Consider the following 27,311-nt stretch of genomic DNA (forward strand, 5'->3'; position numbering starts at 1 on the left):
TAAACTGGTTTCTTGAAGGGAGCAAAATTTGTAATGAGAAACACTTAGCTCCGCTATAGTGGCAGTTAAATTGATCTCAAGACCTGCAGCTAATCTGGTGGTGCTCTAGCTCTAGTTCCAAGGTCAGAGAATACACAGAGAAATGTGCAGGTGTCCATCACTCCAGAGACAGTGATGACAGAGGCCAGCCCCAGTTCTACATAGTGCCATTTGTGAACGCAGAAGCATCGGGAGCTATGCTCTGAAGAGGAGCTATGCTCATGATCTTTGGAGATTGAAAAACATTACAACAAAATGTTTAATGCACATTTATCTTGTCCCTCTACTGTTGATTGTTTATAATGGTCTCTTTTTGACTGTAAATTGAACCTTTTAAAAATTAGTGTCTATCAGGGTTTTTTCAAACTTTTCAACATCTGTTAGTCTTGTTAGGATGTATTTTTCTTCAGAAACATCACTAATTATCAGGGAATTTCAAATTAAAACTACAATGTAATATCACCTTACTCTTGCGAGAATTAAAAAATCAAAAAATCATGTATGCTGGTACGGATTTGGTCAAAGGGAACACTTACACTGCTGATGGGAATGTAAACTAGTACAAGCACTGTGGAAACAGTACTGCCATCAATCCAGCAATCTCACACTGGGTATCTACCCAAAGGAAAAGAAGTCATATGAAAAAGACAAATGCACATGCATGTTTATAGCAGCACAGTTTACAATTGTAAAAATGTGGAACCAGCATCAATGCCCATCAATTAATCGGCAAAGAAAATGTCGAATACACATACCATGCAATAATGCTGAGCCATAAAACAGAATGAAATAATGGCCTTTACAGCAACCTGGTTGGAGCTGGAGGTTGTTATTCTGAGTGAAGTAACTCAGGAATGGAAAACCAAATATGTATTCTCCGTGAGAATCCAAAGTCATAAAATAATACAGTGGCCTTTGGGGACTAGAGGGGGAAGGTTGGGAGGGGGGTGATGGATAAAAGATTGCATATTGGGGATGGGTGCGCTGGCTCAAGCCTGTAATGCCAGCATTATGGGAGGCCGATGCAGGTGGGTCATGAGGTCAAAAGATCAAGACTATCCTGGTCAACATGGTGAAACCCTGTCTCTACTAAAAATACAAAAAATTAGCTGGGCATGGTGGCGTGTGCCTGTAATTTCAGCTACTCAGGAGGCTGAGGCAGGAGAATTGCCTGAACCCAGGAGGCGGAGGTTATGGTAAGCCGAGATCGCGCCATTGCACTCCAGCCTGGGTAATGAGCGAAACTCCATCTCAAAAAAATTTAAAAAAAAATAAAAAAATAAAAATAAAAATAAAAAAACTAAGGAGATACATATTCTGTAGGGATGATTGTTGTCTTTAATAACTACTATTAATAAACACGATCATTCTATGAAATACCATATTTTACACAGTTAAAATATGTTTATGGAAATACACAAAAGAGATTGTGAAGTGCATATGTTCCTATAGTAAATTAAGTCCTGGTCAGCTGATTATTCATATCTGACTGACATTCCCATCACAGCCTTGTGGTTATTTGAATAGGAAATTAATGTTGGAAGTAGTTTCAGCTGGGTTTTCAGTGAAACCAGTGAGAAAACCTCATGTCTGCTTATATCCTAACTGCTTTCCATACCGGAGAACTTCAAGCATTTGTTGACTTAGCCAGTGGATAAAACATGAAACATTAAAAGCAAGAAACCAAGTGTGCTGTTGAGATATTGTTTTATGCAATTAAGTCTTCACAGTGATTACTATGAGAGTGGGAAGATTACTCCTGTTTTGTATTTATTTAAACATTTGACCAAGTGCTGGATACAGTGGTTCATGTCTGTAATACCAGCACTTTGGGAGGCCAAGGTAGGAGTATCCACTTGATCACAGGAGTTTAACACCAGCCTGGGCAAAAAGTGAGACCCTGTCTCTACAAAAGGAATTTTTAAAAATTGCCCAGTTAAGTGGCACGAGCGTGTAGTTCCAAGCCTTGAAAGGCTTAGTTGCGTGGGTTACTAGAGCCTGGGAGGTTGAGTCTGCTGTGAGCTAGGATCATGTCACTGCACTAAAGTGACCCTGTCTCAGAAAAACAAAAACAACCTTTGGTCAGGACAGGTGAATAATCATGCTGCAGAGGGCTGCTTCGAGCCTGTTTCCCTCTCAGTGCATTCAACTCATCCCCACATTCTGTTGTGGCCAGGGGTGACAGATGCTGAGCACCTTGGGGTTTCATTTCTAACTCAACTCAGGAGAAACAGTGCGTAAGGCTGGCACCCTACCAGAAGGCATCTCATAAAATGAGTTTAGTTTAGCCAAGATGTATCTCTCTGATCTTTCTACCATTGGAAGTGTAAAGAGTATTCCTGCCCCATAATAGTGACAGCTAATAAATGGTATTCATCATTTCTGTCATCTGATCACTATTGTGGTGTCTTGGGAGTGACCGGGAAGTCTGAGTTGTGCAATGGAACGCTCAAGAATGATCCCGAGTCAGCTGCACAAGTACAGAGGAGGTCTTTCGCCTCATCCCAATCTTGGGGTGCTGGATTCAGAATGGATTGCAAGCAGCTGTGCCCTGTTTGGACATTAGTGTAGGAACCCACTTCCAAGTGTATCAAAACAGAATTTGGAGCCATTCTGGTAGCTCAGTGTGATATTTTTAAATAACTAGAGAAAAGTTTGTTTACCTGACTTAATAAAAACAACTGCTATTAAATGCATATAGTATTGTTTAAAAAGTATCTACAAAATTGTAACTTCAGTGATTTTTTGCAAAAGAAGTGGAAGTAATACAGAGAACCTTTCAAATGAAGAATCACTGAGAAACAAAATAGAAGTAGGGTAACATTTACTTATGTATCTTTTTGAAGATTATACAAGAATGAATTTGCATCAGGCTTTTCAATTTATGAACATGAGTAGGATTTCCCTCTAGGGAAAGTTTTCACATCAATGTTGAAGAAATTCTTAAAACTGTAAACTTTTCTGTATTTGGTAATCTACCAGGGTTCCAATCCAGTGTGCTTTCTTATATTTATAAGGTCTGTCTCCAGTGTGTATTATCATGGGTCTTGGAGCAAATATCATGTAAATGAAGGCATTTCTACATTCTATACATTCATAGGTTTTTTTTCAGAAAGGAGTTCTTATCTTCTTGTGGAACTGGAACAACTGAAGACCTTATCACATGTTTCTATTTATAAGGAATTTCCCATTGAATCCTTTCATGTTTTCAGAGAAGTAAAAAAGCCGAAGCCTTTACCATGTTTCTTAAGTTTATGTCATCTTTCTCCATGTTAAATGTGAATATGTCTTTGAAAAGGAACATAGGGAAAATCAAGTTTATTAACATTTTTTACATTCATGTCTCATTTCAGGTACAAGTTTTTTTTCTGAGTTTTCAAAGGGAATTGGGAAAGTTGCACTCTTTCTTGTATTTCTTCACTAGATCGGGTTCTGTCCAGTGTGAGTTATTTTATGAATTCTAATAAACTAGAGCACATGATGGCCTTACCACATTTCTTACATGAGAATAATGTTTTTGAAGATAGCCCAGTGAACTAACATGGTCCTGTGTTTGTTCTGTTGTGTTTCTCCTTCCCCAGGAATAAGTTGGAAATGAACTTCTTGGAGCTAATTAATTATGATACTAACGTTTCTAAAAGCATTTATACCGTATACTACTTCCGTCTTCGTGACCTTGTATACACGTATGGCCTGGGTTCGCCTATTTGCCTTCTTGACACACAAAGAGCATGGGATCTGCAGGTAAGGCTGTGAAGTAACTAAGTGGGTTTTGAGTCAAACACCAGTGCCAACATTTATGACTATGTCATATGAAGTAGAAAAATGGAAAGCTTCAAAATTAACATACTGAAGAGCTTATTAACCTTTTGGCATTCTATTTCCTGTATCTCTTATGGTTTTTCTAAGGATTCACATTTTTGGGAAATTATAGATGTTATCTCTTTTGTGGCCATAATTCAGAATGTTTTAATCAAATTAAATTTATTCTTAATGAATTTGAACGTTTTGAACCTTTGCCCTTGTAAATAATATACAGAAATGATTTCTTGCCATTGTATTTCTTTTTTTTTTTTTTTTGAGACGGAGTTTCGCTCTTGTTACCCAGGCTGGAGTGCAATGGCGCGATCTCGGCTCACCGCAACCTCCGCCTCCTGGGTTCAGGCAATTCTCCTGCCTCAGCCTCCTGAGTAGCTGGGATTACAGGCACGCACCCCCACGCCCAGCTAATTTTTTGTATTTTTAGTAGAGACGGGGTTTCACCATGTTGACTAGGATGGTCTCGATCTTTTGACCTCGTGATCCATCCTCCTCCGCCTCCCAAAGTGCTCGGATTACAGGCTTGAGCCACTGCGCCCGACCTGCCATTGTATTTCTAATGATGTCTACATACGTAATGCACTTACCACTCTTGACTACTTTTTGTTACTCTGTTTGCAAATTTCTATCATTTTCTACTGTGTATTCCACAGTGCAGTCAGTCCCATGGGCATGTTAGAGAAACCATTAGTGCCTAAGCCAAGAGACATGCACTTAGACAGTAGGAGGCGTGCGTGTCTCAAGTACTGGCTGCAGGAAGTACATAGGATTTTACTAGAAATGATAACTTTTATGGAACAAAGTAATATTTATGGTTTGTGACTTTTGGTAAGTACACAGCAAAATTACAGCTGACAAGGATGAACATTTAAAATAGGCGTGTTCTGTGGCATCATGGAAGTATTTTAAAATAACACAATTTTCTACCATAAGCATAAAAGTAGTGCCTTTTGACGCCTAATCATTAGACTTTGATGACATTTCAATACAATCCAGCACATGCCTGCCCGGTTACAATTTTCTGTGAGTATATAATAACTTATAGATTGGGTAGAATGTGAATAGATTAATAAACTAACTTTTTGCAAAACTGTGCTTTCATTATTTTTAAGGCACAAGTGCACAGGTAACAGATAATACTGTTAGAAGCCTGTCACAATACGGTGACATTCTGGGGAGCCCAATTTTTAAGTAACTTAATAAAGCAAGCTCCCCTTTGCTCCTGCAATCTAATTCTAGCCCTGAAAGGAGATGGCCTAAGTAAGCTGCCAGAAGGGGGCGTGTAAACCTCAGCCAAAGTAGCTGTAGCTGAACTAGCTAAAGGATCTGCATGTGTGGCTTCCCATCAGTGGTGATTGTTAAAAGTATGGAACCCTTTTTAAAATTGTACCTCTTTTCTATTTGACATTCTTAGGCTTTATCAAGGATGGAACAAGACGAAGTGTTCTATACTGCTTGCAAGACCGGGTCTTTGAGCGTTGATGACTTAACTAGTCTTCAGCGCGCTAAGGCCATCCTCTCCTGAAGGAAGAAATGAGGGGTCTTGTAACATCTGAACCCCTCACCAAAAAAGACAGGAAAATACCACCTCTCCTGCTAAATAACTAGAGAAGTTTGTATTTTCAAAAGAAGAAATACCTCAATTTAAGTTAACTCAAAGACAACTAAGATTGCCCTTTATAATAAAGAATGGGACCTTGTCAGGGCAACAACACAGTCTTCACCCTTCTGTTTCTTTTCATGTAAACAGACTTATAGAAATCACTCCAAAGCATAGGCTCCTTCTGCCCACTCACAGATGCTTGCTTAGTGTGTTGGCTGATAGCTGTGAATGGTGTCAGGCTTTTTTTGTTTTGTTTTCAGATGAGTCTCTGTTGCCAGGCTAGGGGGCAGTGGTGTGATCTCAGCTCAGTGCAATTTCCACCTCCTGGGTCCAAGCCATTCTCCTGCCTCAGCCTCCCTCCTTAATTAAATGTTTAAAGTAGCTGGGATTACAGGGGCACCCAGCTTGTGTAAGGCTTTTAAAACAATGATTTAAATTTTTTTAGATTTTAAAAGATAACTTTTTTGTTTTTTAAAAATATTTTTTTCCCCAAATTGCAGTATTAGTATTCAGACATGTCAAAGGAGTTCATGAATAGCACAGTCTTCTTCCTGAGGGTCCTCCCCTTCAGGTGTCCCAGCCTGCTCGCAGCAGCCATAGACGGGGTCTTTATACTGAGAGAAGCTACAGAGCTCTTGAAAGCTGGGAATGCACAGGCAGACATGATCAGAGTTGAGAATAGGCGGGTTGTGATGTCCTCTTTGAGGGAATAATTGTTATTGTCCCGAGGCTCTTTCTAGATATTGTCAAATAAATTCTGATGTAGGTAAGACGTGACTTTATTCTAAAGGAGTATTACAATGGGGAAATCACCAGGCATCAGATCTGCAAGCATCTCATAAAAGGCAGAAAAGGGCTGTGTTTTTTATGGAGGAGCAAGCAAGATTAGAAGGAAGGTGGGAGGAAGAGTGGAGAATGGCAAAATCAGATTCAAGCTGAGGGAATGTTTCAGCCAGAAGTCAGCCTGTTCTTAGGAGGGGCATAAACGGGGTTTGTATGTTGGCTCAGACTGAAGGCAGAGCAGAGTTCGGGAGCTGGGGAAAGGAGAGAAACTTGAGCAAAGTTGTGATGGAATTCCTGGAACCCAGGAGGCAAAGGTTGCAGTGAACCAGGATTGCACCAGTGCAGTCCAGGGTGACAGAGTGAAACTCTGTCTCATTAGTAAATAACTAAATATTTTAAATAAAGTCTTGTTTTAACCAATTATAGTTTGTATTTGTGTAATTTTGTTAATATAAAAGACCCACCTCTGGAAAGACTATTAGGATTTTCTTCTTACTCATATTCAACTAACTTATACCACCCTGTTTTCTGGAAGAAAAAAAAAAAAAAAGTGAAGTTTCCATTAACTAATCTTATTATCAATTTACATAGATGATTCACAACATGCTTAGACTTTCTGTTTTGCCTAAATATTTTCTTTCTTGAACAACCTGGTCATTTTATTTTAGGACAAAAAATTTACCACACAAGATTCCTTCTTATATAAAATTGCTTTTTTTCACCTTTATCAAAAATACTTTTTTATATCTTTAAGTTTCTTCTCTTATTTCCTGGTTCCTGTTACCTCATTTTATACATAACTTTTATAAAAGCTTTGAATTAGACAAAGATATTGACCTCCTAATAACATTTTAAAAACGTTTTCCTACATTTTTTGAGTTGGAAATTACCCAGCTACTTTATATCTGTTAATAACCTTAGATACCAAATCATATGACAAGCCTGTTTATAACCATTTATTAGATTAATGTTTTATCTAGTTGATGAAAACTGTGATAGTCATTATTTAAAGTAAATTCCCTGTTAACCATTTTTATAGCTGTGAATTTCAGGTGTTTAAGTAATTTTCTTTTCTGTTTGTTTGTTTGAGACAGTTTTGCTTTTATTGCCCAGGCTGGAGTGCAGTGGTGCAATCTGGGTTCACTGCCACCTCCACCTTCTGGGTTCAAGTAATTCTCTTGCCTCAGCTTCCCAAGTAGCTGGGACTACAGGTGCTCACCACACAGGCTAATTTTTTCTGTATTTTTAGGAGAGACAGGGTTTCACCATGTTGGCCAGGCTGGTCTCGAACTTCTCTCTTCAAGTGATCGACCCCCCTTGGCCTCCTGATGTACTCCCAAATTAGAGGCACGAGCCACTGTTCCCACCCTATTTAAGTACTTTTCTTAAGGTTAAATATAAGGGTATTTTACCAATAACTCAGAATGTAGATGTTTTCATTAAGCCAAATTATTTTATGTCTTTTTTATGAAAAATTACACAAGCAAAGACCATTCTGTCTTGGGCCGGGTTGTATAGTTTTATAACCCTTATAACAAATCTTCATCGTATTCTGCAGGAATAAGCATGAAATCACGTGATCGACAAATGCAAAGAGCGATGCTAGGAATTTTCACAGCATTTCTAATACTTTCTCAATAATTCGAAAGCCAGCTTATTTATAAAAGGTTTTACTTAAGTCACATAAATGTGAAAAAGCATTTGGCTAGTCTTTTTATTGATAAAATGGTTGACATATGTACTTGTATTTTTCTTTAAGCCAATGTATTAGAGCTCTTTATAGTAGAGAAATATTGTATACACAACATGCAAATACACAAATCTATTTGGCATGCTGTCAGAAATATGACTTACAGATTCATGAGACCTCTTTATCGTAGACTTTTAAATTTTTTTATGTTTTCTTATTTAAGTAGTTTTTGGGGTAACACGTGTTTGGTTACACCACAACAAACTCACCACCACAAAAAAATATATAGTTCTTTATTATTTCAAAATGAATAATTGAAATAATTTTAATTTTTTTATTTCTAACACTTGGTACTAGTGCTGGCTTGTTTTTGAAGAAAAATTGAACATTTAATATTATTTGGAACATATGTAGAAAACAGTTTCTGCTTTCTCATTTTTCAGTGGTGACTTTTGAGATTTTGGTGCACTCATCACCTGAGCAGTGTACACTACCCAATGTTTAGTGTTTTATCCGTCATCCACCTCCTGCCCTTTCCCCCAAGGCCCCAGAACCCATTGTATCATTCTTATGCCTTTGCGCCCACATAGCTTAGTTCCCACTTAGGAGTGAGAACCTAAGATGTTTGGTTTTCTACTCCTCAGTTACTTCACTTAGAATAATGGTCTCCAGTTGCATCCATTATATTGTTCCTTTTCATGGGTGAGTAGTATCCGTGGCATAAATGAGGTCTAGTTAACTCCAAGGCTGCTGAGAGTAGGTGCGCTAGAGACATGGGTGAGAGTGGATAATTGCTATTCTCTAGGCCCTCCCTGCTTTATGAATGCAAGCTGCTTTGGCACCTCTGGGTGGCACCTGCCAAGGTTGCTGGGACTCAGGGATGCAAGGTCAGAAGAGGGAATACCTCTTCCTCACATACCCAGGGTATATCTGCTAGGAAGAGAAGGAAACCAGGTGTGCCTGCTCCCCTGCCCATCCATCTTCCATCTGTACCCCTTTGAAATCCATCCTGAACCCCAGGGACTCCTTTGAAAAAACATTTTTTTCTTTCTCCTCTTCTGTCCTGTCTTACAGAGAGGTAATTTTGTCTCTATACTATGGAACACTTTCCTCAGATGTATCCTCCAAACTGAGAAAAGTGCCCCATCCCCAAATCCTTAATTTAATAAAGCTGCAAAGTTTCTTTTGCTATGTAAAGTAACATGTTCACAGGTACTGGGGATTTGGGCATGGACACCATTGGGGGGGCATTACTCTTACTTCCACAGAGCACCCCAAGAAACTCCTCAAATTTGGGGCTCCAACACATTTTGCTTCATTTATTTAATATTTTTACTCCTTCCAATAGATACTGATTTCATCCATTGTCCTTAAGAAGGTAGGACAGAGATTATGACATCTCAAATGCTAAATTTTCGTTGGAAATACATTTTTTCTTCAACTTTATTATTTATTATTTTTAAATTTTTATTTATTTATTTATTTTTGACATGGAGTCTTGCTCTGTTGCCCAGGCTGTAGTGCAGTGATACGATCTCGGCTCACTGCAACCTCCGCCTCCCAGGTTCAAGCAATTATCCAGCCTCACCTCCCTAGAAGCTGGGACTACAGGTGTGTGCCAGCACACCCAGCTAATTTTTGTATTTTTAGTAGAGATGGGGTTTCACCATGTTGGTCAGACTGGTTTTGAACTCCTGACTTTGCGATCCACCTGCCTCAGCCTCCCAAAGTGCTGGGATTACAGGCATGAGCCACCGCGACCAGGCCAACTTTTATTTTAAATTCAGGGGTACATGTGCAGGATGTTCAGGTTTGTTACATGGGTAAACGTGCTTTGGTGGTTTGCTGCACAGATTATCCCATCACCTAGGTATTAAGCTCAGCATCCCTTAGCTATACTTCCTGATGCTGTCCCTTCCACCAACCCCCCACCTCCAACAAGCCCCAGTGTGTGTTGTTCCCCATTGTGTCCATGTATTCTTATCATTCAGTTCCCACTTATAAGTAAGAACATGCAGTGTTTGATTTTCTGTTCCTGGGTTAGTTTGCTGAGGATAATCATTGGAAATACTTGCTCTATATTTAGATTTTATAAAATTTGCAGCTTAAAAAAAGTAGATTCGTGCACCTAAGTTTTTTCCAAATATTCTTTAAAGCTTTCTATTAACTTGATTACCAGTTTTTGAATTTAGATTAAATTAAAAATTCAGGTTCTTAATAGCCACATGAGACCAGCAGTTTCTGTATAAGACAGTACAACTGTTAAAAGTGGTCGCCTTAAATGAGGCACTGCCACAGGCACTAAGTCTTAGGCGGTGGGGTACCAGAAGCTCAGTGATCAAGGTAGACCATATTTCAATACAGTATGTTTTTAAAAATACAAAATCAGGCCAGGAATGGTGGCTCACGCCCGTAATCCCAGCACTTTGGGAGGCCAAGGTGGGCAGATCTCTTGAGCCTACGTGTTGGAGACCAGCCTGGGCAACATGGCAAAACCCCCTCTCTACAAGAAATAAAATAACTAGCAGGACGTGGGTGTTGCACGCCTGCAGTCCCAGCCACTCAGAAAGCTGAGGTAGGAGGATTGCTTGAGCTCTGGAGGTTGAGGCTGCAGTGAGTTGCGATCTCACCACTACACTCCAACCTGGATAAAAGAGTAAGAACCCTGTCTCAAAACAACAACAACAAAAAAATCAAAACCAATGCAAAAGATGAATTATGGACAGGCTATTGAAGTTTTGAATACAGACATTACCTCAATAAGGGTAAGGCCTGTGTCTGTTTTCTTTGTTGTTATATTGACAGTACTTTGAACAAAGTCTGGTTTTTACAGTTCCCCAAAATCTGCCGAATGAATTCATTAAACAAAATGTTTAATGTATGGCTGCATGACATTTTCTGCCTAGATTCCCAATACCACTCTCACTTTTATTGGGTCCTTATTATACAAAGCACCCTCGGCAAAGGTACGGAAGAGAAGCACTCTCCTACAATTGTGGCTAGGAGTGGATTTTTAAAGCTATTTGGCAATATCCTTCAAAATTAAAATGTATATAGATTTTAGCTCCAAATTTCTCTAGTTTACACCCAACAGAAATAACAGCACAGATGTACAGCATTGCAGTGTTGCTTATTGAATCAAAAGATTGGAGTGGAAGCAGGGACTTCAGTTTCCGTCTGTAATCCCAGCACCGTGGTTGGCAGAGGCAGATCGCTTAAGATCAGGACTAGGTGACAGAGACCCTGACTCAAAAACAAACAGTTAAGCGGGCAGCACGCGAGCTCAGCGGACTCAAAGAGTCAGGTAAGAGCCGAGACCAAAAGTGCAGAGGCCCCGCTGCAAATTCACCTACAAAAGACTCTGGACTCCGCAAACGTCTGGCCGCAGCTCTTGAGCTCTTCCATGAAGTTTCGGTTACTTAAGCTTCCATTAAGTTTCGATTTCTTAAGTTTCGGTTTCTGAGTGCTCGGGCATCAGATTCAATTTCCAGTTACTTATTCCTGCTGGGGTCCCTCCTCTAACAAAGACGCGCCGCCCGGCGGAGTCCCAGTGCTGCTGAGGCCTGGCTGGCGCGCGCACGCGCACACGCCCGCCCGCGGGCCGCTCGGCTGCCCGCGGTCCCCGGTGCTGAAGAGACAGCGCGAGGGACTGCGCCGCCCGGACGGCCTGCGGAGCGCTGCCATCATGAGGTAAGGGCTTTCCTCTGCTTCTCCTGCCAAGCCTTGCGTCGGCCTTTGTTTCAAACCGGGCTTCTTTCATTCATTTCCAGCGCAGTGCTGCGGCCTCTTCAGGGGCTAAGCCCCTAGCGCACGGCAGCCTGGCCTTTGCGTTGGGGACCCCGCCCCCCGGGCGCTCTGACCTGGCGCGCGGCGTCTGAAGTCGGGCCTGTCGGGGAGGGTAGCCGAGCGGATGCTTCCCCGGAGTCCCTGAGGAGGCCGATCAGGGAGGAGGACCAGGCGATGCTCCCCGGGAGCCTAGCCCATCCCTGGCGTCTGCGGTCGGGACCGTCGGGGCGTTTGCGGGGCGACGCCGCCGGGGAGGCCTCTCCACCCCTCACTACCCCACGGCTCTCCTCAGCAGCGGCAACGGTAACCGTGCTGGGCCCGCGGCCGCCGCCTCCGGGAAACTCGTCAGTCTGCAGAACTCCCCAGAGCGGTTCCGGGGGCGACTGGGACGTGGCACCGGTCTCCTTAGCCCTGTCGCGTGCCTCTCCTTCCAGCTGCCATTCCCTCGTGGCACCCGCGGTTTCGCCGCCGCCCTCCAGGGGTCACATTCGCCAGCCACTGCCATTTTGCCTTTCTGATTCCTGGGTCTGAGTTCTTCCCTTACGCCGAGCTACCTCTGTACCACGCACAGATTGTTATTCTCCCACCCAATCCGCTATTTTATGAGGATTTCTTTATCTGTCTTCTTTACTGATTCAGCATGATGGCGTCCTTTTCTTAATCATTTTGTGATTAAGAGAAGCACGAGCAAAAACTCCGTCTCAAAAAAAAAGAAAGAAGGATTAAAACATCTAAAAAGGAAAGGGTCAGGGCATATTCTGCACCTTGCTGGATCAAGGGAATGCACTCATGGGGGAACCATATGTGCAACAGATTACTTGATGGGTACATTGAGAAGAGGATTCAAATATCGGAGGGATGATTGGATTCCAACCCAGAGGTTATGTTACTACAATTAAATGTGTCTTTAGAAGTTATATTATTCAAAGCTCAGGATTCATCATCTTTATGAGTAAATGTGATTGAATATCTAATCTCTTCACTTGCCTTTTGTTTAATGTTCCATCATTGTGAGGCAGATGAGAGTTTTGTTCCTGTCTTTCTGATGAGGAAATTAAGGCTTAGAAAGGTTAAGTAAACTTGCCTAAGGTCACACAGCTAGTGTCAGATCAGGGATTCAATTCCAAGTTCACCTATTATCAAACTCCATCCTCTTAGCCTCTCTACTATACCATATGCCCTACGCTGGGTGATGGGAATAGAGACACAGATCATGCCCTTGAGAGATTTTATAATTTAGTGCCAGAGTATCACTGGTCAAAGTGTCCTGATAAATTACTTGGTCCCACGGGATGAGACTTGCTTAACATCATGTAGCTGCTGACAGCTGAGATTGATCTCAAACTACCTGTCCAGTAAGATTCAAAGAGGTAGTCCTACTCATACCCAAAAACCTTTTCCATATACTTTCTCTAGCTATTTATCACTAACACAGGTAAAAAAAAAAAAAAAAAAAAAAAAAAAAATCATTTTGTATCCCCAGAGGCTAGCACCTGGCCCTGCGTGTGGTTAGTGAACCTTCTGTATTTAATGACTTGAGGAATGAGAGGTTAAGTTCTTGGGCTCTAAAAGCATATAGTCCCTGGTTCTAAATCCTGACTAAGCTCCTACTACTTGAGTGACCCCAAAGTTTCTTAAACTCTATGAGTCTGTTCCTTATCTGTAAAAATTAATGGCATGGCCGGGCGCGGTGGCTCAAACCTGTAATCCCAGCACTTTGGGAGGCCGAGGCGGGTGGATCATGAAGTCAAGAGATCGAGACCATCCTGGTCAACATGGTGAAACCCCGTCTCTACTAAAAATACAAAAAATTAGCTGGGCATGGTGGCACATGCCTGTAATCCCAGCTACTCAGGAGGCCGAGGCAGGAGAATTGCCTGAACCCAGGAGGTGGAAGTTGCAGTGAGCCAAGATCGCGCCATTGCACTCCAGCCTAGATAACAAGAGCGAAACTCCGTCTCAAAAAAAAAAAAAAAAAAAAAAATTTAATGGCATCCATCTCTTGGGACTGTGGAAAAGGACGATAATAAATCCTATCAATTGACTGCTTAGCACATAATACTTGCATAATAAATGTTAACTATTCTCATAATTATAAGTTTAAAAATGTTTAAGTGCCACACATCTAACATATGTAAGAAAGGAGAATTATATCAGGAAGGGGCTTGGAAAAAACTACCAGATAAAGGGGGTGATGTGCACTCTCCATATGCAGGATGCGGAGGAACAGGGCTTAGCCCCATTGGGAACTGTCCCCCAAGGACAATGAAAGAATGCTTCTTCCTAGCAAAAGAACAGAATTACAAAAGATAAATGTTACCTCTCTGGTACATACCTTTTCTCTTATCAGCTTCCCAGAGACAAAGTTACAAAATTAAGTAGACAAAGTTTAAACAGTAAAAATCCTCAGTGTCCAGTTGTGCATAAATTCCAAAGAGCCTGGACAAACCACTTCAGTAACTGACTGAATGTCCCTTTGAGATCTTACAGCCACATTGATAACACCTGAGCCGCCCTACTCATCCTCTTTGGGCTGGGCTGGTAGAGACCTTCAAAACAGACAGATGTTTGTTTTACTCTATGACAGGCAGGGGGCTGGTAAGGCCATATTGTTGTGGATTTGACCAGGCTTTAAGGACATGGCATGTCTTGCTCATGTTTTTGGTATGGTTGCACTAGAGAAAGGAACAATTACCAAGGAACAATTTTGCCAGGTTTCCTAGTCAGGATCAGTACTCATAATACAAAAATGGAATTTTCATATTAACTACTGAATATGTATATATTTATTCCTAATGTTCAAGGGTTTACTGATTGCCAAAAGAAAATAGATACATGTAATATAGAAAGCTCTGTCATCTCTCCAGAACTGTTTTTGCAATAAATAGAATTTAAATGAAATATTTCTAGGACATAACTGTTCATAGAAGAAACTCTAGTATAAAGTTATGGGAACCTAGTGCTTTAGCTGTAAGATCAAATAGGGATAAAATTGTTATGCAAAGATCAATGTTTAAGGTTTAGAAAATTATTTCTTGTATTTCTTCAAAAATTAAAAAGTATTTTATCTTTGACAGTGAAATTCCTAAGGACACCTTGAAGACCATTCTGTTGGAATTAGAATGTCATTTTACATGGAATTTACTTAAGGAAGACATTGATCTGTTTGAAGTGGAAGATACAATTGGGCAACAGCTTGAATTTCTTACCACAAAATCTAGACTTGCTCTTTATAACCTATTGGCCTATGTGAAACACCTAAAAGGCCAAAATAAAGATGCCTTGGAGTGCTTGGAACAAGCAGAAGAAATAATCCAGCGAGAACACTCAGACAAAGAAGAAGTACGAAGCCTGGTCACTTGGGGGAACTATGCCTGGGTGTATTATCACATGGACCAGCTTGAAGAAGCTCAGAAGTATACAGGTAAGATAGGGAATGTCTGCAAGAAATTGTCCAGTCCGTCTGTCTACAAGTTGGTGTGTCCTGAGATTGACTGTGAGAAAGGGTGGGCACTCTTGAAATTTGGAGGAAAGTATTATCAAAAGGCTAAAGCAGCTTTTGAGAAGGCTCTGGAAGTAGAACCTGACAATCCAGAATTTAACATCGGCTATGCTATCACAGTGTATCGGCTGGATGATTCTGACAGAGAAGGGTCTGTAAAGAGCTTTTCTCTGGGGCCTTTGAGAAAGGCTGTTACCCTGAACCCAGATGACAGCTACATTAAAGTTTTTCTTGCACTGAAGCTTCAAGATGTACATGCAGAAGCTGAAGGGGAAAAGTATATTGAAGAAATCCTGGACCAGATATCCTCCCAGCCTTATGTCCTTCGTTATGCAGCCAAATTCTATAGGAGAAAAAATTCCTGGGACAAAGCTCTCGAACTTTTAAAAAAGGCCTTGGAGGTGACACCAACTTCTTCTTTCCTGCATCACCAGATGGGACTTTGCTACAGAGCACAAATGATCCAAATCAAGAAGGCCACACGCAACAGACCTAAAGGAAAGGATAAGCTGAAGGTTGATGAGCTGATTACATCTGCTATATTTCATTTCAAAGCAGCCATGGAACAAGACTCTATGTTTGCATTTGCCTACACAGACCTGGCCAACATGTATGCTGAAGGAGGCCTGTATAGCAATGCTGAGGACATTTTCCAGAAAGCCCTTCGTCTGGAGAACATAACTGATGATCACAAACATCAGATCCACTACCACTATGGCCGCTTTCAGGAATTTCACCGTAAATCAGAAAATACTGCTATCCATCATTATTTAGAAGCCTTAAAGGTCAAAGACAGATCACCCCTTCGCACCAAACTGACAAGTGCACTGAAGAAATTGGCTACCAAAAGACTTTGTCACAATGCTTTAGATGTGCAGAGTTTAAGTGCCCTAGGGTTTGTTTATAAGCTCGAAGGAGAAAAGAGGCAAGCTGCTGAGTACTATGAGAAGGCACAAAAGATAGATCCAGAAAATGCAGAATTCCTTACTGCTCTCTGTGAGCTCCAGCTTTCCATTTAAATATATACTCTAGGAAATTAGCTCTAAGCTTTTCCCTCCATTTTGGGTTCTTCTATTTTTTAATTGTTTTAATCCATTGTTTATTATAGAGTTAATATTTATTAAACAGTTACTGTGTACAATGCATTGTGCTAAAAATTTTATATGCATTATGATGAATCTTATGTTGTTTTCTTTTTTCTTTTTAACTAAAATACTATAATCCATTGAGAAATAGCAATATTCTAGCTGTTGTAATTTTTAAACATGGTATGGCCATTATTATTGTGCTCTTTGTGCTTTTCATAATACTTTGCAGATTAAGTTTTGGCAAATTTCTCATATTATGTAGTAAGTATAATCCTACATAAACCTTTGATACCTAGATCAGGAACACTCAGGAGTACAAAGTTATTTATTAATACTGAAGCTCTTAACTATGTAGTTTGCAAAAGACAGCATGTTTTAGTTAGAGATGATTTGACTTTGATAAGGATATTTAACTATCAATCTATTAGTCACCGAAAATATCTTTTTTGTTGGAAAAAAGTTTATAACAAAAACGTTTGTCATCTCTAGTGACTTCAATAAAAAGAAAAAACTAGAAGAGGAGAAAAAAGACTTTCTCAAATTTTAAATCTGTAACTTCAGAGATTCAATCCCCAAATGTTTATTAAGTAGCTAGAAATAATTAAGTGGAAAAAAATGAATAATGGAAAATAGTCTCAAGTTGTTCTGGTTTTTTTTTGTAACTAAAAAAATTTGCACTGAATTTAGATGCAATTAATTTTATTCCTTCCAACTAAAATTACAATACTTTTAGGTTAAAATTACTGCGATATAAAGCAGCCATTGGGAAATTGGAGAAATGATAAACCAATGGAAAAAGGAGATGTCCCTAACCTACATCCCTAGATTATCAAGATTTCAGTGTACTAGTTTTGAATCTGTTCTGAATGGAGTTTTTGTACCCTCATTTCTGGCCTTTGGCTCTTTTAGCAAATCAAAGTGACTTCTATGAAGCTTTTTTTTTTAATGTGAGATTTTCAGAGTTTTTTTCACCTAGATTCTCTAGGAAGAGTTAAGCGCTGCTTTCAGTTTTAATATCCACCTTGAGGAGACACTGCTTGAGACTTTTAGTGGCTTCTCTAATGTAGTTTCTTTGATTATAGACTACACAATTATATACCACCACAATATTAGTGAAAAAGTACCATGTGATTTAATTCTCCATTCCTCCAATGTAACTCGTAAAATTATTATGTATGTGTGTTTTACTTTGTTATTTTTTTATTATCTTTAAAATTTCTCTTATGATTTAATTGTTATAAAAATAATGAATTCTCATTGTAAATTCCAAAAAGATTACAAAAGTATGTCAATTTAAAAATGAGAGCTGTCTCCTCACCTTACTACAGTCCCCTCACCTTACTACAGTTCCACATCCTCAAGGTAAACTAATAACAATTTGATATGTATCCTTCCAGATCTTTTTTCTGTACGTAGTCAGACATACATATATACTGCAGTGTAGCTCACATATTAATTTTTAAAAAATCTTTTGTTTTACTTAATTCTGTTTTTTAAATTTTGTTTGCTCTCTTAAGGAAGAACAAGGAAGGGAATGACCTTTACTCAAGAATTTCAGAAAGTCAGCACTGAAGTCCTGACCTTTCAGTAAACACATTAGTCCCTTTCAAATCTTTTAGGATATTACTTAGCAAAGCAGGCCATTTCTCCCACCTGAAAGTAAACAACTTCCATCACTTGCCACATAGTTCAGAAAACTCCCATTCGAGGGTCACTCAGATAGCGAATCACAGAAAAGATTATTTGCTTCATCAATTAACTTGTTTTTATAAATCAGCGGATAAGAGTTGTGCTCATACACAGAAGGGGCCTGAGATTTCTGCACTTTAAACAAGCTCCCAGGTGAGGATGCTGCTGCTGTCCTTCTAATTACATTTTGAATAGTAAGTTCTACAACATTGTTCCTCAAACTTGGCTGCATATTGGAATCACCTATAAAGTTAAAACAAAACATGGATGTCTGGGTCCCGCCCCACAGAGAATGATTTAATTGGCATGGGGTGCAGTCCAGGCATCATGATTTTTAGATTCCCCAGTTGAAACTTGTGCAGCAAAGTTTGAGAGCCACTGATCTATAACGTGAAAAGTAAATGTAAATGGAATAAAATTAATTAGGCTAATCAGCTTAACCCAGGAAATCCTAAGTTTCTTGAATATCTGGTTTGCATTTGGATTCCTCATCATATACTTGGTATATAATATTCTAATAAAAGCTGCCCGAGTTGAATTGTATAGTATCCTCCACCTACCTCTGAAAGCTGCCCTTACCAGTTGACTCAAAGCCTAATTCTACTAGTTAGATGAACTCATCCTGTCAAGACTAACAAAAATCCTATGATGCCAGGCCCAAGTTCTTTTTTTACCTATTAGACAGATTCATAAATATGCCCAGAGAAGTGGCTGTGATTGCCATTCAGGGTAATTTGACCCTTCCAGAAAAGAAGTGCCTCCTCTCCAAATCTGTAAGGTGTTCTTGGAAACTATTTCATTCAGCACTAAAGCTATGCTCCCTGATTCACAAAAGCTGAGAAAAGCCCTTTCAACAAATGACAAATCAGCTGGCAGAAAAACTGGCTTCCCAGTAATGGAGCTCTTCTTAAAGATACTTGCTGTCCTTTCTGGGTGCAGAAATAGTCTTAGCAGTTGATCACATGCTATCAGCCAGAGTTTCAAAAGCAATATATTCTTCTCTAGATTGAGTCCACAATGCAGATTACTACAGTTCAGCAACAACCTTGTAGACAACACAGAACTTTCAAACCAGGAAGACCCTGAGAAAATGCCTGCTCCAACCAACTTCCTTGATACAAAAATTGAGACCAGGACTGGTGATATGACTTAAGGTCACAACTAATTTGTGGACCATGATTTATTTATCTTGGCTCTTGGTTCAGTAGCACTCATCCCCATTTTACAGTTTCTACCGGTAATCATTTGTTGTAGGCTAAACCTCAACTGACAGAGTTTATCTGGCTCTGATGTGACTATGACTATGTGACATCAACTACAACACAGGCAGGCCCAAGGTAGTTCTTTCATGGAATATGTTCATTATTGAGATTAAAGAACATGGCAGAAATATAAAACAAATAATGTGGTATGTTTTTATATAATTGGTGAATTATAAGAAATGAGAATCCATTTGGCCTTGACAATTAGAACAGTCTCCTTCGAGTAGTTCAAATGTAATAACATTGTAACCCTAATGTGGTAGCCGTAAGAAGCACCTCTCAGATCTCTAGCTACAGGGATTGTAATTGTCTGAAGGTCCCATCTCTACACTCTGAATTCTAGCACTACATTTATACTGAGACCATGCTTCCCAGTGTGGCAAGGATACTAAGTCATGCCCTTTCCTGAGAGATGCAGTACTCCTCTGATGAGCAATTTAAACTCAAGGACTCCACACTAGCCTTGACAAATGTTCCTTAAAAAAATACTGTAAGCTAAGATGTTTCTACCCAACTTTTCTTCGTTCTATCTCTCTTACCTATGGTGTCAGACCTGCATCACAGTTGGATCGCTCTTCCAACTTCAATCTGCTGTCTTCCATTTTTTTCCATAGGTGTTTTCCCAAATACATTTCTTGCACGTTCAACATCCCATCTTGGATCAAACTGACCATTTAGTGAAAGAAACGTAATTAGAGGACTCTAATTGCCTGTAGATAAATAACATTTACATAATGTGTATGTCGTTTATTTTTCTTCATCTTTTTGGACCAGTAATTATGATTAAAGAACAAAACATGGCCAGGGGTGGTGACTGACTCATGCCTGTAATCCCAGCACTTTGTGAGGCTAAGGCAGACAAATTACTTGAGGCTAAGAGTTCGAGACCAGTCTGGCCAACATCGCAACACCTCATCTCTACTAAAATTACAAAAGTTAGCTGGGCATGCACCTGTAATTCCAGCTACTTGGGAGGCTGAGGCTTAAGAATCACTTAAACCCAAGAGGCAGAGGTTGCAGTGAGCAAAGATCACACCATTGTCCTCCTCCAGCCTGGCCAACAAGTGAGACTTTGTCTAATAATTAAATAAATCTTTCCAATTTTATAATATTTGATTTGGAAAAGAGAAGGAGTAAGAGAGGTAAGGGAAATTGTCTTAGTTTCTGTTGGGCTGCTATAATAGAATGCCTGAGACTGAGTAATTTATAACAAGCAGAAATTAATTTCTCACAGATCTGGAGACTGGAAGTTCAAGATCAAAGTGCTGGCAGGTTTGGTGAGGGCCTGGTCTCTCCTTCCAAGATGTCACCTTGAATCCTGCATCCACTAGAAGGGAGGAACTATGTTCCTCACATGGCAGAAAAGCAGAAGAGAGCAAGAACTCACTCCTGCAAGTCCTTTTTATAAGGGTATTAGTCCAGTCATGTGGGCAGAGCCCTCAGAAGTACCTCTCCGTAGGCCCCACCTCTCAGCACTGTTGCATTGGAGATTCAGCTTCCAACCCATGAATTTGGAGGAGACAAAACATAATAAAAGGATAGAGACTCAAAAAATACAGTTGAAGTTTGATGGAGTAAGAATTAAATATGTTATCACAACTTACAAAACAAAGTAAGTAAAAATTGAATTGTAACTGTTGCAACATGGAAGGAATTGGGATGGGAAGAATTCTTTAAATTCTGTTAATTAAATCCTAACAACATAGCAGGAAATCAATTGATGAAGTCTGTACTAAACAGATCAGGCATACCATCACAGATTGGAATAGCCCCTTTCCACAAAACTGACTTTCTTCCTCTTTCTCTCCCTTCAGAACATAGCAAACATATACTTAATTGAAAACAAGTTTATCACTTAACTTTCTGCTCATATAACCCCTCTTTCTGTTTATATATTCTTTTTCCTCCCAGGGCTCCAGCCTCCCCATTCCTCTCTACTTCTCTTTTGAGCCAAAGTTCCCTGCATCATTGAGATGTGGTTTCTTTTCTTTAGCTTTCTCATTTCCTGAGATCAAGCCACACACACAAGATCCCACCCCAACCACAACTACATCCTTTTTGGAAATTTCATATTCACTAATATAAATTTGTAAATCAAACATTTTGTATTTCACTTTAAGTGAGGGAAAGAATAGCATCTAATTACTAAAAATGTGCAGAGAAATGCCATGCATCTATTTTGGGAACAATTTCCCAAAACTGTCTGAACTGAAGGGTTCCTCTGAAAGTGATGAATCAGATTTCTCAACACCTCTTTTCATGATGGCACCTAGTTGAGTAACTAAAGGAATAATGAAGGTGACATGAAGAAGTTCTGGGAACACCATGCCTCGATGGGAGCTCACAGATGCCTCCAAACAACAAACTCTGAAGAGCAAGAATAGATTGATTTCACTTGGATTGAACACTTGGACAGAACACTATCTGTTGATCTCAAATCCAGTGACACAATTATAATCATAGCTAACTCTTACATAGTACACAATATCTGCCAGGTGCTGTTCTAAGCACTGTGCATGTAGTAATCTTGTTAAATTATTACAAACCTCCCTAAAATAGGCATTTTTATTCTTTCCTTTCATACATGAGTAATTAGGATATAGAGGCAGGCCCAAGGTCACATACCTAATAAGAGGTGAGAAAAGGATTCAAACTCTGGGTGTCTGGTTCTAGAATCTAGCACTTAGCTACGATACAATATTTTCTAAACAGTCTTAAAATTTGGAATGAAGGCTATGGGAAGATAGGATAAAATCTTTACAGACCATAGGAGAGAGATTCTAGAGGATCACATCAAGCTCAGACATTCTACAGTCATAGGTCACCAGATACTGTTGTACACAGAACCCCAAAACTCTCTGGAAGGAACCGTGAAAGGGAATTATTTGTGAACATCAGCTGCCTCTTGATGCTGGGATTAAAAGCTGCTCTGAAACCCCTGGGAGAACAGCCTAAGAAATTGATGAATTCAATCTAAGCGAGAGTTTATCTCCAGAACTGAATTTTGGAATTCAAAGATTCGTAATAAATTCATTAGAAAACGAATATTTTGGAAGACTAAAGAACCAGTAAACACTTAGAAGCTAGAACACATACCCAGTCCTTTGTCCTTGGAAGGTACTTGTGCACATACCCAGTCCTTTGTCCTTGTACTTATGCACACACCAGCCAACATCAGACCCTCACCCAGTGTGGAGAGCAAAATAAGAAGGCAAGAAGATAGTTTGATTTTGCCATTCCACAATGTATACATATTTTAAAATATCATGTTCTACATGATAAATATATGCAATTTTTATTTGTCAATTTCAAAAGGAAAGGGAAGGGGAGGGAAGGGGGAGGGGGACGGAGAGGGGTAGAGGGAGCTGGAACACATGTAACAACCAGAGGGTCACCTGCCCTTTAACATCCCCTGAGTTTGCCTTGGGCCTCCAGGCCATGGACTTTGGAAAGTGGCTGTGAATCCCTAATTCTATTAAATATTAATTTGGTTCAAGAGTAACTTCATCTCTTTCCACATGCTTTTCCTTTCCATACCACGTCAACCCCAGCAAATCTCACCAAAGCAAACAAACAACAACAAATATAAAAACCGAAACAAACACCAAAACTACAATCACTTACAGGTCATTTCTATATAAAAGCCCATTGTGGAGAAGATCTCAGGAGACAGAAAAATCTACAACTTTAAAGTTAATATTCGATAATCCCTATTTTTTCAGACAGAAAAAGGGAGAGAAGTGAGCGTGAGGGATATTGGGAGAGGGGAGACAGAAATAAACAAAAAAGAGGAATTGAGGGAGCGAAGAAAGAAGGAAGAAGAAAAGACCCCCAACCATTTATTGATATTCCTCCTCTTCCCATGATTCTGAGCTTTGCCTCTTTCCCTGTCTCCTCTTCACCATTCAAAACCGTTCTTCCATTTTTCTTAAACAGAGCAATTCAGTTCTAACTCTTATCCTCATACTCAGCCACAAACTCACCTATGCGTATAACCAAATCCATCAAGTTGCTCAGGTCTACAGAACTTTCACTCTAAGATAATCCACTTTCCTTTGAAAGCAATTTCAGTTACAAATAAATAGAATCCCCACATAATTTCACATGCACTACACATTTAAAGTAAATTTAATCACTAAATTTGTCATGATTGGTGTATAGTACAATCCAATATTTGATGTTTTCAAATTGACATGGAATCCATTTTTCTACATCATTTGGTTTCAACATTTTCTAACGTTTGGTTTCTGATATATGTTTGAAATTCTGTGTCTCACACTTTAACTCCTTTATCTAACATCAAATAAATTAACACATTAGTAAGGGTCACAGTAGGAACAAGAATGGGAGAAGGCTGATAATCTGGGTTCCTGAGAAAGGCAGAAGACTCCAAATTTTTTTACATTATATTTTACCAGTGGCTATCCCTAGTCAAGCCAGTCAAAATCATCATTTATATTAATTTTGATACTCCACGTTAGAAAGCTGACATAGGTAACCAAAAGCTGAAAAGTGCAACACAGCATCTTTATCCCTATATTTGTACTTGCAAGAGGAACAGGATAAATGTGGGAAGGGTAATGAGCAAGTGGGGAGTTGGAAGAGGAGGAAACAATAACAAACTTTAGTGTTTGTGCTAAGGCAGGCCTTGGGGAGTTGAACAGTTGGAGACCCCCAACTCCCAGGAAGTGTTCTCACGAATTCCAGCAGATGGCAGTGCTGCATAACATGTCAATTTTTTTTAAATTTTTTTTTAATTGCATTTTAGGTTTTGGGGTACATGAGCAGAACATGCAAGACAGTTGCATAGGTACACACATGGCAGTGTGTTTTGCTTCCTTTAAAAACGCTTTTCTGTGCTGTTCAAGCTTTGGACCCTTGAGAATGACACCCTTTTACAGTTGAGAGATGAATATTGAAGTATAACCCTATGCCCTGAAAATCCCTGCTTTGTACTTAAAGAAGGCAACTGCAGCCCCAAAAGTCACAGATACCCTTATTGACCCGTCATTGGAACATTTATGTCCACATGTGCTTGGTTCTGCATTGGCCCGAGATGCCTGCAGGAACCTCGAGGAGCCACACAAAGCAGCTGCCTCACATCTCTTTCCCTCACTCCCTGCCTCTTGCCTTGAAAAGAGTAAGGACTGATTCCAATCTCTTCAATCCTGTCTTCAGATTCCCCAGAATCAAATATTTTCAGCCCATAATGAACTCTTCCTCTCCTAACCTTCAAAGTACTACATATGCCTTTAGCCTCAGGTCAATATTTAATAACTTCTTGTTCTAACCTGAGTTGGTTTCCGTTTGCCAATTAGGTAGTAAACTCGTGATCACGGAGGGGGTGCTATGTGTATTTTTAATTCTCCACCATATATAACATGGTTCCAGATTCCAAAGAGGTGCTTGATAGTTGGTTGATAACTCCTTTCACCATCTCTTAAAAATGTCTGCCAGCATGCTGTCTAATTTTCAGCAATGACCTATGAGTTATGGGTAGCCATAGGTCTGGTCAGGAAAAAGATTCCGGTCAGAAACATCTCCTGCACCTGGCCAAACCCTGGCACAAAGATTTCTTGTTAAAACAGTTTGTGCAATGCCTGTAACTGAAACCTCATCTTTTCATGTTTGGGGCATGTGCAATCCACCTTTTCCCAACATTCCAGGGCTCCTTTGTGTGAACAGCTCCTCTTCCCTGGGGTTTCCATTCATTTGTGCACAACAGCTATTTAATTAGGCCTATCTGGATTGAACACAGTAGTATCTTTTTTTACATTCAGGCATCAATCAAAAGTTTGTTATTTAATATCTTTTGATCAACTCTTCTCTTTTCCACTTTTGTCCCCTTTCTGAAACCTACTCCATAAAGGCCAAGGCTCCAGAGCTTCTACTATTTATGTGACATTTCTAACAAGGTGTCCTGTTTAGACACACTAAATTAGGAACATCAAATGTAACCTGTCTGTTCTAGACTCAAGAGCAATTTGCACCCAAATGAACCTGTACCCCAACCCTTCAATCAGCCCCACTATTGCTAGTGTTACAATTCTCCTTAGCAGTTTTTTCCAAATTCATTTGTTCTTTGCACTCATTTATTCATTCACCAAGTATTCTTTGAATGCCTGCTCTGGGTCAGACACTGCTCTAAATAATGAATAAGTAAGTATGATCCCTATCCTCAGAAAGCTTGTGGTTTTGTGGAGCAGATGAAATTTTAAAATAAACACACACATCAATATATATGATTGTAACTAAAAGATGTTCTTTGAAGGAAAATAACAGTGCTATGAGAATGTGGGTGGTAGGGGCAGGAGAGGGATGTATAATTTAGATGAGGGCAGTGATTAAAGATGGATTCCTAGGGCAGTGACATTTAAACTGAGGCCCAAAATATGAGAGGAGAGTGAACACAGGGATTAACATGTGCAAAATGCCCCAAGGTGTGGGGTAGAAAGGAGAGGCTTGGTACTTGGAGGAACTAATAGAAAAACTGGGCATTATTCATAGTTTCGGCTTCCTCCTGGTTTAGGCTTGGGAGGACACAAATGTACAGGAATTTATCCATTTCTTACGGGTTTACTAGTTTATGTGCATAGAGTTGTTTGTAATATTCTCTGATGATGGTTTGAATTTCTGTGGAATCTGTGGTGATTTCCCCTTTATCATTTTTTATTGCATCTATTTGGTTATTCTGAAGTTGAAGCAGCAATTAAAAGCCCACCACACAAAAAAAGCCCAAGTCCAGATGGGTTCACAGCCGAATTCTACCAGACACACAAAGAGGAGCTGGTACCATTTCTTCTGAAACTATTCCAAATAATTCAAAAAGAGGGAATCCTTCCCAAATCATTTTATGAGACCAACATCATCCTGATACCAAAACCCGGCAGAGACACAACAAGAAAAAAAATTTCAGGCCAATATCCATGATGAACATAGATGCAGAAATCTTCAATAAAATACTGGCAAGCCGATTGCAACAGTACATCAAAAAGCTTATCCATCATGATCAAGTAGGATTCATCCCGGGGATGCAAGGCTGGTTCAACATACACAAGTCTATAAACGTAATTCACCTCATAAACAGAACCAAAAACAAAAACCACATGATTATCTCAATTGACGCAGAGAAGGCCTTTGACAAAATTCAACAGCCCTTTATGCTAAAAACCCTCAATAAACTCGGTATCGATGGAACGTATCTCAAAATAATAAAAGCTATTTATGACAAACCAACAGCCAATATTATACTGAATGGGCAAAAACTGGAAGCATTCCCTTTGAAATCTGGAACTAGACAAGGATGCCCTCTCTCACCACTCCTATTCAATATAGTCCTGGAAGTTCTAGCCAGAGCAATCAGGCAAGAAAAAGAAATAAAGGGTATTCAAATAGGAAAGGAGGAAGCCAAATTGTCTCTATTTGCAGACAGCATGATAGTATATCTAGAAAACCCCATCGTCTCAGCCCAAAAACTCCTGAAACTGGTCAGCAACTTCAGCAAAGTCTCAGGATACGAAATCAATGTGCAAAAATCACAAGCATTCCTATACATGAATAACAGGCTTAAAGAGAGCCAAATCAAGAATGAACTGCCATTCACAATTGCTACAACAAGAATAAAATACCTAGGAATACAACTAACAAGGAATGTAAAGGACCTCTTCAAGGAGAACTACAAACCACTGCTCAATGAAATAAGAGAGGACACAAACAGATGGAGAAACATTCCATGCTCATGGTTAGGAAGAATCAATATTATGAAAATGGCCATACTGCCCAAAGTAATTTACAGAATCAATGCTATTCCCATCAAGCTACCAATGACCTTCTTCACAGAACCGGAAAAACCACCTTAAACTTCATATGGAACCAAAAGAGAGCCCACATAGCCAAGTCAATTCTAAGCAAAAAGAACACAGCAGGAGACATCACACTACCGGGCTTCAAACTATACTACAAGCTACAGTAATCAAAACAGCATGGTACTGGTACCAAAACAGAGATATAGACCAATGGAACAGAACAGAGGCATCGGAAGCAACACAAC

The 27,311-nt window shown here is 39.7% G+C and overlaps 2 protein-coding genes across 14 annotated transcripts in view; both read left to right on the forward strand.

Annotated features, from left to right (window-relative positions):
• The window catches only part of LOC100411691 (cyclin-Y-like protein 2), a 33,390-nt gene extending 26,726 nt beyond the window's left edge, over positions 1 to 6,664 (forward strand). For all 13 annotated transcript variants that reach the window (XR_013524996.1, XM_078345976.1, XM_054242234.2 and 10 more), the window contains 2 exons: positions 3,621 to 3,783; positions 5,273 to 6,664. Coding sequence is in view for 12 of the 13 variants with exons in the window: in XM_078345976.1 (XP_078202102.1) it covers positions 3,621 to 3,783; positions 5,273 to 5,383 (274 nt within the window). In the remaining variant the exon portion in view is untranslated. The remainder of the gene's footprint in view (positions 1 to 3,620; positions 3,784 to 5,272) is intronic.
• Positions 6,665 to 11,483: 4,819 nt separating this feature from the next.
• Positions 11,484 to 17,610, forward strand: IFIT5 (interferon induced protein with tetratricopeptide repeats 5). Its single transcript, XM_002756387.8, has 2 exons — positions 11,484 to 11,624; positions 14,798 to 17,610. The coding sequence occupies exons 1-2, from the start codon at positions 11,620 to 11,622 to the stop codon at positions 16,239 to 16,241; spliced, it is 1,449 nt and encodes a 482-aa protein (XP_002756433.1). The 5' UTR covers positions 11,484 to 11,619; the 3' UTR covers positions 16,242 to 17,610.
• Positions 17,611 to 27,311: the final 9,701 nt, after the last annotated feature.

The sequence above is a fragment of the Callithrix jacchus genome, chromosome 12 (genome assembly GCF_049354715.1).
Source record: "Callithrix jacchus isolate 240 chromosome 12, calJac240_pri, whole genome shotgun sequence".
NCBI classification, from domain to species: domain Eukaryota; kingdom Metazoa; phylum Chordata; class Mammalia; order Primates; family Cebidae; genus Callithrix; species Callithrix jacchus.